At 39.7% G+C, this 17,686-nt stretch overlaps 1 protein-coding gene across 12 annotated transcripts in view; it reads left to right on the top strand.

Annotated features, from left to right (window-relative positions):
• Nucleotides 1-17,686, top strand: part of LOC138750977 (DNA-binding protein SATB1-like) — a 171,249-nt gene that overhangs the window by 75,753 nt on the left and 77,810 nt on the right. For all 12 annotated transcript variants that reach the window (XM_069913107.1, XM_069913078.1, XM_069913087.1 and 9 more), the window contains 2 exons: nt 14,264-14,473; nt 16,647-16,802. In XM_069913107.1, coding sequence (XP_069769208.1) covers nt 14,264-14,473; nt 16,647-16,802 — 366 coding nt within the window. The remainder of the gene's footprint in view (nt 1-14,263; nt 14,474-16,646; nt 16,803-17,686) is intronic.

Here is a 17,686-nt window from a genome sequence, read left to right as displayed (position 1 = left end):
GGTATAATTTGAACTATCTGTGTGAATTTAACTGCTTAATTTCCTAATTTTGAAGATATCAGTCTTTTATGTTTTTTTTTACATTGTTCCCAGAATGCAGTCTGTGTATATAAAAAAAAAAGATCGGAACAGAAATGAGTGACTCATTCCCATTCCAAAATATTACCTGCGGCACCCGGAGACATTATTGCAGACTGCCTGCAGTCTAAACTGAACTGGAGGTGGTCCGCAACAATGGACTAATGAATAGCACAGATTTGCAAGTTCCGACTCTTCATTTACCGCACTTCTGGTATTCAGTGTAAACTCGCGTAAGGAAACAGATTTTTGAGTTTTGATTGTTCGTGTGTGAATGGCCACTCCAGAAGGTAGGAAAAAATTATTTGAATGGAAAAAAACTAAATTCTATGTTTAAAAAAAAAAACCATAATAACCTTCTACACTGGGAGCACCATCTGGGCTGTTGGTGTTGTAATTCTACAGAACTCCAAGAAGGACCACTGTTAGTGACAATAAGAGCCTCAGGAATACCAGCAGCTGGATTAGCTGAATTTTCTAACTCAAAGTGAGTCATACGGCTATGACAGCAGACAAGTTTGTTGGCAATGTCCAAATCCCAGCACTTGAAGTGCTTGGAACATGCATCAGATGATGGGAGATACTTGTGGCATTGCTGGAACAAGATGAATAATTTGCTGGACCTGCTGGCCATACATTGCCATCAACTGTCAAAATAACCATTGCCCTCAAGTACCTGTCCCTGAAATCCCTTTCAGAGTTTTATTGGAGATATAGGAAGGATATTTTAATCAACTGCAGATGAATAAAGTTGATAACTTTGGAGGTAAGATGGGAACTTATATCATGTATTCATTGGCTAAGGGAAGTCAGGATGAGATAATGAATGTCTATCTTGCTGAGAATTTCACATGACATGTAAAAGCAATCCTGGATCACAAGGAGTGTCAATCCTAAACAGAAGGGCAAATATGTAGAGTTGGAGCAGCTGTTGGAATGCCTTTCTCCTGTGTTATTGAACCACAATGAACTTCACATCTGTAAGCAGACTGCTCCAAGTCAAGAGATGACCCTTAAAATATGGTTGATAATATTTATAACACAACACTGGAGCAATTCAGCAGGTTAAACTGTGTACTTTATCTTTCTTTCTTTTCTTTGGCTTGGCTTCGCGGACGAAGATTTATGGAGGGGGTAAAAAGTCCACGTCAGCTGCAGGCTCGTTTGTGGCTGACCAGTCCGATGCGGGACAGGCAGACACGATTGCAGCGGTTGCAAGGGAAAATTGGTTGGTTGGGGTTGGGTGTTGGGTTTTTCCTCCTTTGCCTTTTGTCAGTGAGGTGGGCTCTGCGGTCTTCTTCAAAGGAGGCTGCTGCCCGCCAAACTGTGAGGCGCCAAGATGCACGGTTTGAGGCGTTATCAGCCCACTGGCGGTGGTCAATGTGGCAGGCACCAAGAGATTTCTTTAGGCAGTCCTTGTACCTTTTATACTTTATATAACAAAGATAAAGACACACATAACCAATGTTTTAGGCTTGAGCCCTTCATCAAGGTATAAACAAAATATAGACAGGAGCCTGAACAAAATGGTGGGGTGGGGGAGGAGCGCAGTCCCATAGGCAAGAGGTAATAAGTGGATAAGAGAGGGAGGGCACATCAGCAAAGGGGAGACGGCTCTGTGAATGGAGATGAAAGTGGGTAGAGAGCTGGAGGAAAGAAGAAAAAGGCAGGGGGAAGAGAGGGAGAAAGAGTAGGCTAGTAAAAGCTGGAGAAGTTGCTGGAGTATGCCCAGATGGAAAATTAGGTGTTGCTCTTCCAATTTACAGGTAGTCTTGGTTTGACAGTACATAAGGCCACGAACCAACATGACAGCATGGGAGTGAGGCACACATTGATATGTTTGGCCACTGGGAGATTCCTGTCATGGATGTGGACAGTGCGATGGTGCTCAGCGAAGCGATCTCCCAGTCTGCATCCAGTCTCTCTCTCAAGACCTTCTGTATGAACATGCCCACACTGCAGATGCCATGCATGACCTTCCCCCTGCTCTCCCCTCTACCAGCCAACAAATTATATCTTGCCATTCTCCAGAAGACTTTTTTTACAAGCTATTCAATTTTTTTTAATGTACAAGCCCAGGAAGTGGAGCTGACAAATGATTTAAATTTAGCACAATGTGAAAAACCCCACAACTATACTTCTGCACAACTGCAAGTCCTGACTTGCACACTTCCTGGAATCTTCATGGAATGATGGAGGAAGGATGTTCACATAGAGTATGTGCTGTGATGGCTGAAATAGCCATGCTGATGTCCTCCTGTGTTCCACTAAAGGGTGCAACCCTCCACCTGGGTAAAGGCAAGCAGGGACATGAAGACATAAGGAACACATGAAAACCTTCAAAGGGCTCCAGAGGGTGGAAGAAGCAAATGATTTGATCAGAGCCACCACTTATTATTCTTTCCTCCCTTCTGTACTTCCCCGACAATGAGCTGGTGAATCCTTCACTGTGTATAACCAAAAGTAGGGTGTCATGTATTCTATTCATGCTGGCAGTCTCTCAACAAGGACAACATGTAGTTGTCTGATGGCCATGTTTGTACTCCGTATAGCTCACACTTCTTAAATAAGACAAGGATTGCAACTTTATCCATTTAGGCTGAAGATGGATTTGTGTGTATTCCATGCATGATGCACTGTGCATCTGGGGTGCCTGCCAGCAATGCACATTCTTGGATACTGCTACAAGAGTAGTTCACAGGCAAGCCAAGAGGTCCATCGATATCAAACTTGGATGAGCTTGGAAAGCTTGGGTACTCTAACTTGGACTTTCCATGCCAATCTCTGTTTTTCAAGGTTTCTTTTTACTGTCACATAGTAATACATAAAAAATGTAATATTTATTATATACTTCAACTTTTGGATGCCAGAGGCAAACAAAGAGTGCTATGTGCATTGCACAGCGCCCCTAACAATAGGAGAAAGAAAAGCAAAAGATTATCCCTTCAGAGACCATGAATGTCGTGAATTCGCCTCCACTGCTTTCACAAACAGATTCCAGTTTAAACCATCAGCAACCTGAGTTCCAGATCCAAACCTCCAATATGTTCAGGAGGCCTTCAGTGCCTGAAACCCTACAGGAGCCCTTCTTGCCCTCAGCACCCTTTTGAATCCTAGTTCCAATACCTGGTTCCCACTAGCCTTCTCCAGCAGCCCACTGCATATGTAGGTCTTTTGACTGCATCGCCAAATGCCCATAGCCTGTGTGAGTCCTTCAGCTGCTGAGCCCCTTGCTGGTCTGCTAAAATGGTCTCCGTCCTCTTTGATTGTCTCCTTTGCTTCTCCTTCTCAATGGGCGGTATTTTCCCCATTTCTGGTGCCCTAACAGAAGTATGGCAATCTGAACTAGTGCACAGAGGGTAGAAAGTTAGATTTCATTTTCAAAGCCATACCTTGTATGCAGTGCTCGTGGTTAAGTTAAATTATAGTCACCAGATGCGGTTGAACTTCCTATATTCCAATCTCCTGTGGCCATGCATTCCATTATGGAAGTTATAAGCAGAGGGAACTCCTCTTGTACATTAAAATTAAGAAAGAAACTCGGGAGAGGTTAAGACCATTCAAGAACAAAGGAGGGAATGTATGCCTGGAGCCAGAGCAAGTGAGTGAGGTACTAAGTGAGTACTTTGCCTCATTATTCATAAATTAGAAGACCTGGAGGATTGAGATCAGTGAGGGTTTTTGTTTCTAGTCAAGGAGGTGTAGGGTCAGTATGGTGGATAAATACCCAGGACCCAGTAGAATCTATCCTGAGAGAAGCGAGAAAGATGATTGTGGCAGCCATGGGAGAGATCATTGTATCCTAGTTAGACACAGATGAGGTCCTCGGGGATTAGAGAATGGCAAATGTTGTTCCTCTGTTTAAGAAGAGCAAACCAGGAAGTTGTAAGCCAGTGAACCTTAATCAGTGGTAGGAAAGTTATTGAAGAAGATTCTTAGGGATAGAGTCGACTCATATCTGTATAATGATAGGCTTTGCGTGGAGGATGTCATGTCTGATAGAGTTTTTTGAGGAGGTGATTGAACGTAGTGGATGTTGTCTACATGGATTTCAGTAAAGCTTTTAACTTGGTCCCTCGTGGTAGGCTGATCTGAAAGATTTAAGGCACCATTGATCCTTGATTGCCTGATAGAATGGATTCAAAATTGGCTTGTCGATATAAGAAGGCAGTATTGAGGAATGTTATTTTGACTGGAGGTTTGTGACAAGAGGTATTCCACAATAATCAATGCCAGAACCAAAGTTGCATGTGAGAAGTATTAACAAAATTGTAAAAAATGAAGATGTACTGATTGGTAAGTTTACAGACAACGTAAAAATTGAAGGAGTTGTGGATAGTGAGGAACGTAGTCAAGGAATTCAACAGGATATAGATTAGTTAGAGATGTGGGCAGCTAAATAGTAGATGGAGTTTAATTCAGCCAAATGCAAGGTTTGCTGCACTTTAGGAAGTGTCAAATGTAAGAAGAAAGTATTCAGTAAGTGGCAGAATCCTCAGGAATATTACTGTGCAGAGGGATCTTGGGGCACAAACTCCCTGAAAGTAGCAATACAAATAAACAAGGCAGTCAAGGAAGTGCAAGACGTACTTGGATTTATCAGTCAAGTCATAGAGCATAAAAGTTTGGAAGTCATGTTGCAGCCATGGAAATCTTTAGTTAGACCATATTTGGACTAATATATTCATCTTCAGTAGATGCATTACAGAAAAGATGAGAAAGCTTTGGAGAGAGTAGAGAATAGTTTTGCCAGGATGCTGACTGGATTAGAGAGCATTAACCATGAGGAAAGGTTGGAGAAATTTGGATGGTTCTTGCAGGGATAGAGATGGCGACCTGACACAACTAGATAAAATCACGAGTGGCATAGATATTTGGTCATTGTACCTTTGTACCATGGTGGAAATATAAAATATCTGAATGTTTGAACAGAGGGGAAATATCAAATATTAGAGGGCATAATGTTAAGATGAGAAGGGACAAATTTAAACCAGATTCATGAGTCAAATTTTATTTTGCACAGAGTGGGTGCCAGGGGAAATAGATATAACAATTTTTAAGATACCTTTTAAACATGAACAAGTCAGGAATGGATGGATACATACCATGTACAGACAGATGGTATTAGTTTATATTGGCATCATGTTCAACACAGACATTGTAGGATGAATGGCCTGTTCCTGTGTATTGTTCTGCATTCGTGCCCTCATTTATGAGTGATGAGCTGACCAGGTCCTGCTGGCCAGAGGCTTTGCTACAAGCAGGACTACCAGCTACAACCCCCAGGGAAATGGGCAGGTAGAAATGGAGAATGCTACAGTCTGGAAGGCTGCTCTCCTAGCACTGTGGTCTAGGGGCCTTCAGTCTCCCGCTGGCAGGAGGTCCTTTCAGAGATGCTCCATTCCATTAGGTTCCTTCTCTGCCACACTGCATGAACGTATGCTTTCCTTTCCCAGGATATGGCAACAGGGACCACACTGCTGATGTTCCCAGGGCAGGTCATTCTCAGACACATGTGAGGAGTCAAAACCGGTCTAAAGGGTTCACCTCCTCCACACCAACCCCCCATTATGTCTATGTGGTGTACCCTGATGGGCATGAATACCCTGTCTCCGTTAGGATTAGGACCCTCAGGGACTCTTGAAGCCATCACTGATAGCTCCACACCCCTCTCATCCTTCGCACATTCCTTTAGCCCTAACAAATGTCACATCAGACTCGTTGCCGTGCACCCACCAGCTCAACGCTGACAATCGTATACAGGCGCCCCAGACTGTCCAGGACTCCATTGCTGCACCACAGGCACAGATGGTACATTGACAGTCACAGAAGAAAAACAGATGATCCAAAATACTTAATTTGCGATTGTACCATCAACGCTTGACCCCAAAGGACACTTTTTTAAAAATAAGGGGTGAATGTGGTAAGCCACTTTGTGTATATATTTATCTGTCTGGGCACACCCATTGGCTGACTGTACCTGTGGCCCCTCCTACAGGCTCCTGATTAAAGGTGACTGTCCCCCAGCCCAGCTCCAGTTCGGGACAGTTGGCGAGCAGGGATGTGCCTTTATTCTGTTGCCAATGAAAGCCTAACTGTAGTCTTTTGAGTCATTGATGGTGCATCAGTCCACCTAAAAGTGCTATTAAACTGGAGATGGAACCAAGTTTGGTGCGTTTCCATCATGCTCACTCAGCCTGATTGGTCAGCAGCATTGAACTAAAATGTTAGTCTCAAAGCGACTCTGGCTAGCTTAAGTAATAATAGATCCATTTACTATTTTTCAAAATTAAATGTTGTAAGTTGTAGCATTACACTTTTTTTTCCCTTTTTTGCAAGTTAATTGCCCAGTAGCATGGACATATGAAGAACATTACAGATTTGGGGTTGCAACCAAGTTGATAGAAAATAAGTACAGAAAAATCTTCCATAAAACATCACTGCAATGAGCTAATGTGCATATTCAGGTTTTCCACTGTGCCTTTCATACCTCAGGATATTCAAAAAAACAGTTTTAAACATTCCAGGCATGATCATGTGTAAAGAAACAAATCATCCATTTTGAATACAGTAAAAATGTTGCCTGGTGGAAAACAAAATTGTAGTCTGGATCAAGTATAAAATTTGTGGCAAATGTCTGTTTTGTTGGTACAGGTGTATATGGTAGTCCTGAGTCCATCCATCTCTCACCACAATCGATTCTCAGTGTGACCCCACTGAGTAAAACTGTTATCTTTGGCATAAAGTATGAATGTATTCATCAGAATCTTTTTCCACTGGGTAAAAGTTTGAGTCAAAGGAGATCATACATTGCCGCCATTCATTATATATATTATAACAGCATTTACTATTTGTCAAGTATTCTAGTCGATGATGACCAGGTTAAGGGCCAAAATTGTGTTTAAAATTTATTCATTATTTTAAGGGTTTTGAGTAACCAATGTAATTGCCGTGACACCTTCAGATGGCTATGAACCTGAAGCACTCATTTCCATTTCTCCTCACCAACAATCAAGTGGAACACACAAAAAGGCTGGAGAAACTCAGATGGCTGTGCAGCATCTATTGGAAGTAATTCCTGACAAAGGGCTCAGGCCTTTACCCTTTAGGTCCAGGCAAGGTAACCACTGAGGATGTGGGCTGCTGGCGACTATGGTAAAAGGATTCCTACCAGGCTGCGAACCGCTGGAGACTGGCTGAAGACTAGCTGAAGGGGTATCAACTATCAGAATCCAGAAGCAAGAGAGCACTGAAGGCTTTCTGATTGTGACAGAGGTGTGCATCTGGAGCTCGGTTTGCTTATGGTTTGAACTGAAGGCTGTGTGGCTGTGGGAGTGCTGGAGGTGAAGCCATGGATATTCAGAGTCCCTGGGGGACTCTGTTTTGTTTCTCTTTCTTTGGGTGTAAAAGGCGCTGGGCAATTTTTGCTTTCAGCAAATTTTTGCCTCCCAATAGACTAAAGGAAATTTTGTGTCATATCGCATTTTCTGTTTTATTACATGACAATAAAAGAATACTAAATCTTGAATGTCCTATGGATGCTGCGTGACCTGCTGAGTTTACGCTGCATCTTTGTGTATTGCACTTGGCTCCAGCATTCTGCTGACTTCCTTGTTTAACAACATTGGCTTCTTACTGGGTTCAACATCTTCTATTGATTTCTTTCAGCATGCGATTTCAGTCCAAGTAATTTCTGTCTGAAGATCTGGGGATTGATATTCCTCCCACTTCCATGGATGCAATTGAAGATAGCCTTGCAGCTTAAAATATAAATAAAAACTGCAGATGTTGAAAATCTGTAAAAAAGCAACAAGTGCTCGAAACGCTGAGTGGGACAAGAAGCATTTTTGAAAGCAGGATGAAGTTAATGTTTCACGTTGAAGACCATAAAAGTGAGAAAACATGTTATTTTAAATTATGAAGAAGATGAGTATGTGCTAGATAGCATCAAGAGAATATCTCTGATAGGATGAGACTGCTATTAATGGAGCCAACTAGATAATAGATAAGCAAGGAGCATTTGGGAGAAAACAAAAGAACATGCTAAACCTGGTCAGAATTGAAAGTTACAGAAAAATGTTGAAAATGCACAGATCATAATTTATGGAAAGAGATCAATTGAATTAATAATAGATATAGATAATCTTACAGTAGAACTCATCCCTTTTGATTCAAACAGAACAAAGTAATTTTTCTGAAATTGTTAAGTTCATTATTGAGCTCAGAAGGTTGCTGTGTTCATATGGAAGATGGTTTGTTATTCCTCACATCTGTATTGTCCTTTGTTGGGACAATGTGAGATATCATGGAGAGATAAATCAGAGTGGGAATGTGATGGAGAATTAAAGTGGCAGGCATCTGACCAGTTCTGCTGTAGGACTCTCTCTCTGCAATATTAACTCCTAACTCTCTCTCTCTCTCCTCTCTCCTCTCTCCTCTCTCCTCTCTCCTCTCTCCTCTCTCCTCTCTCCTCTCTCCTCTCTCCTCTCTCTCCACTCCCTCCTCACTCCCCCCCCCCTATCTGTTTTACCCTGGGTCACCATATCAGGGAGATTCTACCAGTCCTATCCGTTTGTCTTCCATCATTTCTGCAACTTAAAGCTGATTTGTTCCCTCAATTTCCCAGTTCTGCTGAAGGGTCTTCAACCTGAAACAGTAACACTTGCCTCTCTCTCGTTTCAGAGAGGCTGCCGATTTGCTGACTGCTTCCTGAATTTTCCGTATTTATAAAAATGTTCTTTAGAGTGCAGTTTTTAAAAAAAGGGAAAGTTTTTGTGCCTCAGAAATTTTTAAAGGAATAGCCTTTTCAAGGAACTTGTTACATAAAACACTGTATTATGGCCTGCTGCATAAAGAGATAATTTATCAAAGTTAAAAGTCTTTAAAAAAAAATAACTAGCACAAGTTTTAAAAAATGTTAAATAATTGATAAGAACAGTATTTAATTTTTAAAATGCACCAACAGTACTACTCTGTTATACGACATCCCTGTCCAACTGTACTCAACTGATTCTTGTTGGAACATGTACCTTCCCATAACAATCTGTTTGGGTAGTTTCCAAAAGTGCATTTTAGAAAGGGCATACTGTACATGCCTAGTAAATTTAGGCTACAAACAACTCCCATTTTTTTCATGCTATTGATTTTCACATTTTTAAGTAAATCTGCTCACCATGCATCAAAGGTCAGCTACTGTAAACGTGCTGCCTTTCATAAGGCAACTACAAGTAAGTTTACTGGTTATTTGATTCACTACATTTTTTTACTTCCCCTTTTTCAGATCTTAACATAAATTTACATTAATCTACAATGAATTTTGTTTTAATCAATTTTTCTCTGTATTTTAGACTAAAATAAATCTTGAACGACAGTTGGGTTTATTCACGTTCACTGCTTAATTGAGACCAAAGCTCAGGCATGCAGAACTGATTGAGAAAGCATAGACCAATTTCTCCTTTGGGTGCAATGCACAAAACTCTTTTCATATTTTAGTATTTCTGGACTTTCCTCAAAGAACTAAATGCTAAGGGAGTATCTCCTTTTTTGTGTTTATCCTTCAACACATGCACACTTCACAGTTGACGCTTGCTTATACATTCAAAGTAAAGCTAGGCTTTGTTGTGTTCCCCAAAATAGGTGCATATAATCTAATCACAATTAAGTAGTCTAATGTTCAGTGGATGGAAAACAAACATAAACATTCTACATGTATGCCATTACTTGGACATTCTGATAATCATATCTCATTTCTTCTTTACTTCTTCTCAGAGGCTGGAGGTATGCAATGCGAGGACGAATCATTCTCCAATTTCATTTGCTTTCATTTAAGACAAATGAACCCACCACTCTTATTTCTCTCATTTTTTTTTAATGGTAGCCAATTCAGAGTGACCCAAATTGAGGATATGATTTCATATTCTACTTCGCTTCTGATTAAAAGATTTTTTTTTAAAATCCTAACATTTATTTTAATTTTTATATGTGAAGTAAGTAAATTGGACTTTTTTCTTAGTATTAATTTGTTCACAGAAAACCTTTGGAACAATGATGGCGAATGCCTTCAAAATGTTCCTTCATACCTTTGTAATAATGTAATGTCATGTTCTTAGTTATTAACTGAGAACATGCCAATAATTCAAAGATTAAAAAATAAGGGAAATATGGAGCAGGGTTCTGATTTTATTTTGGATTTTCATCATTTGCAGTTTTTGATATTCATGTATATTAATAATTTCCTTTGTAAAGTAAAACCAAAACCAATATGGGAAATCACTGATCAGGGTAAATATTTTAACACTACAAATTAATTTCTTTGGAAAAAATATGTGTGTAATTGTAACCATGTTGTGAAAATCAGTGATTGTTTTTCACATGACAACTGTGATTTTGTTTTTAGTGAACCTGTGAGGAAGAGCTTTCTGTAAAGCAATCTGAACAAACTGGTTGAGTTCCATTCTGTAATGATGCCTGGAGTTGGCATATAGGCTAAAACCTGTTTTATTTATAGTGTGAACTTAGCAGGTGTAACAATTCCATTGAAATATACTTTTAATAATTATAACTTAAAAATAAATCAAAAATATTCAGACAACCATCCAGCTCTAAAGCAAATTACCAGTAAATCACAACAGTTTTAAGTTCAGTCTTTTGCAAATTTATGGTCATACAACATCCAGAGGAAGTAATTCCTGACAAAAGTCTTAGGCCCAAAATGTTGGTTACCTTTTATGTCCAATGGAGGTTGCATGCTTGCTGTGTGTCTCCAGTGCTGTTGTGTATTGTACTTGGCCTAAGCATCTACAGATTTTCAGGATGTGAAAGAAAATGGTTGGCCTATATGTAAATTAAGGGTTGTACCAATTGATAATTTTGCTAATTAAGTCTTGCAGTAGATTAGTTGAATAATAACTACTGGTAATTAAATATACAATGAATATTTTGCACAACAATTTATTGATTATTGAGTTGAACTGAAGACTAATAATTGTCCAATTATTCCATTTTTAGTTTTAAAATTAATAATTCATAGGTTGAAAAACATTTTTGAGAATGACTTGGTCTGGCTACAGTCTTATAAATGATCTGTAAAAATGAGTTTGAACAACTTAATGGAAGATTTATAGTACAGGTGCCTAACCTTTTATCCGGGATTGACAGGACCGGACACCTTCCGTTATTCAGAATCTTCCGGAGTTTGGAATCATTTTTGATTTCTGTCTCGTTAAGCCCACCCGAGACATGCTGCCATCTTTCTCCCCCCTCGCCTGCCTGAGTCGTGCTGCCGTCTCTCTCCTCCTCGCCCTCCCAAGTCGTGCTGCTATCTCTCTCCTCCTCGCCCTCCCAAGTCGTGCTGCTATCTCTCTCCTCCCTCGCCCACCCGAGTCATGCCATCATATCTCTCTCTCTCTCTCTCTCTCTCTCTCTCTCTCTCTCTCTCTCTCTCTCTCTGTCTCTGTCTCTCTCTCTCTTTCTCTCCCCCACCCCCCTCTGTCCCAGCACCAGGAGAACACCCCCTCCCCTCCCCTTCTCAGTTCCCCTGCACTGGCACTGGTACAGTGGTTTCAGTTGCGTGGGGGATTCTGGGTAGCAATGATGGCCATTGAGCTGCTGCTGTGCAGACTGAAAACACCGCGACTCTGGACAGGCAATTCAGAGGTGCTTATAAAGTAGTGGAATGTGACGGGATACATGGGATTTGAGCGAGGATCGCTTCGTATCAGATTTGGTGCTAGATGAGCAGAACCCATCTACCAAAAAAAAATGCAGGTTTTTGGAGGTTGCTGGTTTTCGGAATTCTGGATAAAAGGTTAGGCACCTGTACCACATTATGATATGCTCATAACATTTCGCCTGATGGCAAATACATTAATTGGTAAAAACTTGTCAAAATATCGATTGGCACACCACTGTTTGAAAGATTATCAAGCATGAGTGAAGTGTGAGGATCACTTTGACTAAATTTTTTAATCCACAGTAGAATAAAACTACTATCCAATGTTTGAATTTGTGTAGTTGGTTTCATCATGGTAATTTTTCTTTCATTAAAATTTGATAGCAGAAGTTTCTATACTGGAAGTCTGATTTGTAAATCAATTTGAGAACACAAAGAAATCACTTTCCAATTTTATGCAATTGTCAAAGAGAACAAATGGGAATGATTGTACTTCAATAAACTTGGAGGTATTAGTCAAATTCTGTGTGTTGCCTTTTTCCTCCTTTATTATAAATCTGATAATAGTTATATATACAGCTGAAAACATTCATAAAGTGGTTGAAAGCACAGTGACTGTTCCAAAATGAACATTAAAGGTAGTCAGCCATTTTATGCATCGTCAGGCCTGTTGGGAACAAATCTTTTTTTTTGCAGATTCAGTATTCTATGGTCTATTTGGCATCTGCTAAGGAATTACTGAAGTGTATTCTAACAGTAGTCTAGCATTATCTTTGCAATATAATATGATACCTAGGCTATAAGAAAAGTTAATACCAATATCAAAGGAGACAAAGCAAATGGTATGTTGTTAAGTAAAAGCTTTAGAATTTTTCTCTTGATCATACCCACTCAAAAAAAGCAAGATTGTGCAGCATCAATAACTGGTGTTTACAAATATTTGCATCTATTAATCCAGTAGATGTTGTTTCTTCCTTTTTGCATGGATATTCTTGCAGCTAGCATGGCATCTGTTAACAGATGGTAATGAAATGCACATTAACATTTCCATTGTGAGTGTTCCATACCCATCAAGCCTGTGAAGTTTTGTCTAATACAGATAGTTCTGGAATATTGATAAACAGTTATTTTCATATTGAAATGTTGCATATGTAGTTAATACCTTAACTGCTTGAAAATTTAAAATCACTGCTAATTAAAAATTAATTGAGAGTTCTGTTTGGGTAAAGGATGATCTGTTTTTTTTCTTTGGCTTGGCTTCGCGGACGAAGATTTATGGAGGGGTAAAGTCCACGTCAGCTGCAGGCTCGTTTGTGGCTGACAAGTCCGATGCGGGACAGGCAGACACGGTTGCAGGGGAAAATTGGTTGGTTGGGGTTGGGTGTTGGGTTTTTCCTCCTTTGTCTTTTGACAGTGGGGTGGGCTCTGCGGTCTTCTTCAAAGGAGGTTGCTGCCCGCCGAACTGTGAGGCGCCAAGATGCACGGTTTGAGGCGATATCAGCCCATTGGCGGTGGTCAATGTGGCAGGCACCAAGAGCTTTCTTTAGGCAGTCCTTGTACCTCTTCTTTGGTGCACCTCTGTCTTGGTGGCCAGTGGAGAGCTCGCCATATTACACGATCTTGGGAAGGCGATGGTCCTCCATTCTGGAGACATGACCTACCCAGCGCAGTTGGATCTTCAGCAGCGTGGATTCGATGCTGTCGGCCTCTGCCATCTCGAATACTTCGATGTTGGAGATGAAGTCGCTCCAATGAATGTTGAGGATGGAGTGGAGACAACGCTGGTGGAAGCGTTCTAGGAGCCGTAGGTGATGCCAGTAAAGGACCCATGATTCAGAGCCGAACAGGAGTGTGGGTATGACAACGGCTCTGTATACGCTAATCTTTGTGAGGTTTTTCAGTTGGTTGTTTTTCCAGACTCTTTTGTGTAGTCTTCCAAAGGCGCTATTTGCCTTGGCGAGTCTGTTGTCTATCTCGTTGTCAATCCTTGCATCCGATGAAATGGTGCAGCCGAGATAGGTAAACTGGTTGACCGTTTTGAGTTTTGTGTGCCCGATGGAGATGTGGGGGGAGCTGGTAGTCATGGTGGGGAGCTGGCTGATGGAGGACCTCAGTTTTCTTCAGGCTGACTTCCAGGCCAAACATTTTGGCGGTATTGTATTCATAAATCGCATGGTGACAATTTGATTGCAAAATCTTTCATTTACTATTGCCACAATATCTTTCATTTTTAGCTCGCCACAATTGTGCAGTTGTGGATTTACCACAGCATGCTTTATTTAACTTTGTGCAGTAATCTCCTACATTCTGGATAATGTCATGAATGGAAATGTACAGCATTTATCAAATTAGAATTACAATTGAGTATTTCTTCCAAAGTATCATTAAGCATTAATGTATTCACTGTCATTGAAGGTTGACGCCGGCAAAGTACCAAGTGAATAATTCAAGGCCTCTGGTCCAGTTCATTTCACAAAGTTACCACAGTGATGTTTCTGCTTCTTCTTTTATCAGGGTCTACTATCCGAAATACTCAGAAAAGAAGAGGACCCAAAGACTGCCTCACAGTCATTGTTGGTCAATCTGAGAGCAATGCAGAATTTTTTAAACTTGCCTGAAGCAGAAAGGGACCGTATTTACCAAGATGAGAGGGAGAGAAGCCTCAATGCAGCCTCAGGGATTGGAACTGCACCTTTGATAAGTTCTCCTAACCGTACCCAACAGGTAATCACTAAATAAACCTATCCAATTGCATGTTTTTTTTTCTGAAGCTGGTTGTGGATTCTACTAATGTGATTTGTTTCAAATGCTTTTTCTTTGAATCATGGTGAATTTATTTTTTGATTCAGTGTGTGGCTCAGATCTTAGATAGTTATAGCTTTCATTCAGCTCAGATCTTAGATAGTTACAGCTTTCATTCAGCTCAGTGAAATGAATGTCATATCCTGCTCCATTTAAATTTATTAAAGGAAGACCATCGTAACATTAGTATATAGAACACAGAAGTACAGGGCCCTTCAGCCCATGATGTTGTGCCGACCTATATAAATCTACTCCACCATCAATCTAACCCCAATCTCACAGCACGGAACCCTCTTTTTTTTTTACATAGCCATGTGCCTTTGTAAGAGTTTTTAAAATGTCCCTATTGTAACATCTCCACCACTAACCCTGGCAATGCATTCGAGGCACCCACCACTCTCTGTGTAAAAAGAAAACTTACCTCTGACATCTCCCCTAAACTTTCCTCCGTAAACCTTATCCAGATGTCCTCTGGTATTGGCCATTGCTGCCCTGGGAACCATATGGAATTTTTTGATCCTCCACTTGCAAGGTGGAATTATAGTCAATCAGAGAAAGGATTTGTAAATCAGACATTGAAGTAAATTTTATTTATTTGCAGAATTCTGTATTTTATATTTTTCAATTATTCCTTTGAATAGCCATTTAACCAGGAATGGCAGAAAAATGGTGTTGCTAATCTCATGCTTGATACTCTGATCTATGTCCTCAAAGTGTATATACTTTGTAGGCAGAATTTTAATAAATTTGCTCTATTATATTTTATTAGGACACAAAAGAATTGCATCATCTCGAGAAAGAAATGTGTCCATGCACTGAAATTGAAAGTCAATGGAAACTAAAGTTTGGAAATAAAGAACAATGCAAATGTAATGTTTAGCAAATGTGGGACAATTATTTACCCCATGTTATTCCAACTCTGAACCAAATATCCATAAAGCCAATTGACCTAATCAAAGTTTGCATAATCTCAGCTCGGATATTATTGATCCACTGCAGCAAGCCACCCACTGTTTGATCCAAACAACATCAACAGTTGCAATTGTAATGTGCCAGTGTGATTAAATTAGGTAACTGTATAATAAAAATTAAACTTTCCATCTTAAAGATGCAAATTCATCAAATTGAATTGTTTATTGTCACATGTAACGAGATACAGTGAAAAAAGTTGGTTTTGCTTGCTATCCAGTCAAGTCAAATTATCCTTGAGCACAACAGTTCATGCAAAATAAAACAAAAGTACAAAGGTTACTGTTACAGACAAAAAAGTTCAGTTCCATTGGTATTATTTTACTAATGAAAGGCCCATTCAAGAGTTTGATAACAGTGGAGAAGAAACTGTCATTCAATCTCATAGCCTGTATTTTCAAACTCGAGCTTCTTCTGCCCAATGGAGAGACTGTGACTGGGGTGGGTGGGCCTTTTAAATATATTGGCTGCTTTCTGAGGTAGTGGGAAGCATAAACAGAGTTGACAGAGAAGTTTGTTTGTATGATTGGCTCAGTTGTATTCACAATGGAATAGATTCATTCATGGTGAAATAGGAAAAAGTCACACTGCACTTCCATATTCTTTATAATGTCTGCATTCATTTGAAAGTTTATACATGCTATATATAACTATGAAGGCAGTTCTAAAGTTTTGATGTTCAACAATTTTATTTATATTAAAGCAACCCTCTATATGAAAATAAAAGAAGCCGCAAACTAAAGGTTGATAAATGAGGCTGATTGAAAGTATTATGAGCCCTGAGGTTCTTGAATGTTCAGTTAAATGTGTCAGTGTTCTTTTTCCATGACAATGTTAGCTGTTGGCAAACAGTGCCAACTCTTCAATGAACTTATTCAATGCTTGTCAGATTTGATTCCATATCTATGTTTTATGTTTGTGGTTGATACTATGTTCTGATTTTTTCTTTAAAGATTCAGTGAGATCCAGAAATCTAATTACTTGCTGAATTCCAGGTTGGAAATCTGTGAAGACATCAGTAGTATATCTTGGTGAAAGAATTCCAGTAACACAAGGAGATATTTGTCTTTGCATTTAGACTTGTTTCCCATTGTACTTTATTAACTCAGATTAAAACTTTATCTAGGTCAAAACATCCTCCATTACAACTGAATGGAATGGTAAATCGGAAGGCTGTGCACTTAATATTAATGCTTCCATTTACGATGAGATTCAGCAGGAAATGAAGAGGGCCAAAGTGTCTCAAGCACTATTTGCCAAGGTTGCAGCAACAAAGAGCCAGGTAAGGGAAAATTATGGCGAATGTATGCATTGTGCAGAACATTTTTGATATGTTCGGGCTAATTGACCAACATATCTAACTTGCAATATGTGGCTATTTTGTTTGCAATCATTTCACGGCAGAAAATACTGGCTGTAAAGGATTTGAAAATTAGTTATGCCTGGTAGTTGTGTCCCATTTATGGATTGCAGTAGTTCATCAAAGTCAGCTTTAGTTTCATTTTTCTGCTTTTATATTGTTACCAGTAAATCTTTTACAACTTTGAACATAGAAATTATAATTTATGATGCTGGAGTACAGATGTTTAATTGCTTAGCATGTCAGTTTGTTTTATTCTTGTTGTAATGGAAGTGAACTTGCATTCACACTTCCCTCTGAAAAGAATGAATGGTTTTTATTCCATGGTTTTGTTAACTGTTGACCATTAAATCCAGTTCAGTTTTGTCAGTGTTTCACTTTAGTTAGAATACATCTACCTAACTATTCATTTAGATAGGTATCAGGACCTCACTGATCATGTCTTTGAGTGACCCTCACTCACCAATGGATTCAGAGTTGTGAGATTTTAATAGAATTTTAAACACTAAAGAACAACTGATGCAACTCTTGCTTCTTTGTATTTTCTTTTGTTACATGTAGGCTGTGTAGTTTGTGAAAAGCATCTGCAACACTTGATATTCTCATCCAGGACTTGGATTTGAAATTAAAGTCACCCTTCAGCTCAATTTTGCTGCACTGCTGACCTCCTATCTTCTGGATGATTTTTATTCCTGGAACTTCTTGCTTATTTGATTGGATGTAAAGGTTGACGGAGTTGGAAGTTGCCCTGAACATAAGAGCCATGGGTATGCCATTCAACTCCTCACATTTGCTCTGTCGTTTAA

Source organism: Narcine bancroftii, chromosome 1, assembly GCF_036971445.1.
Source record: "Narcine bancroftii isolate sNarBan1 chromosome 1, sNarBan1.hap1, whole genome shotgun sequence".
Classification (NCBI taxonomy): Eukaryota; Metazoa; Chordata; class Chondrichthyes; order Torpediniformes; family Narcinidae; genus Narcine; species Narcine bancroftii.
The sequence above is the reverse complement of the archived record's forward strand: the minus strand, read 5'-3'. Positions and strand labels throughout refer to the sequence as shown.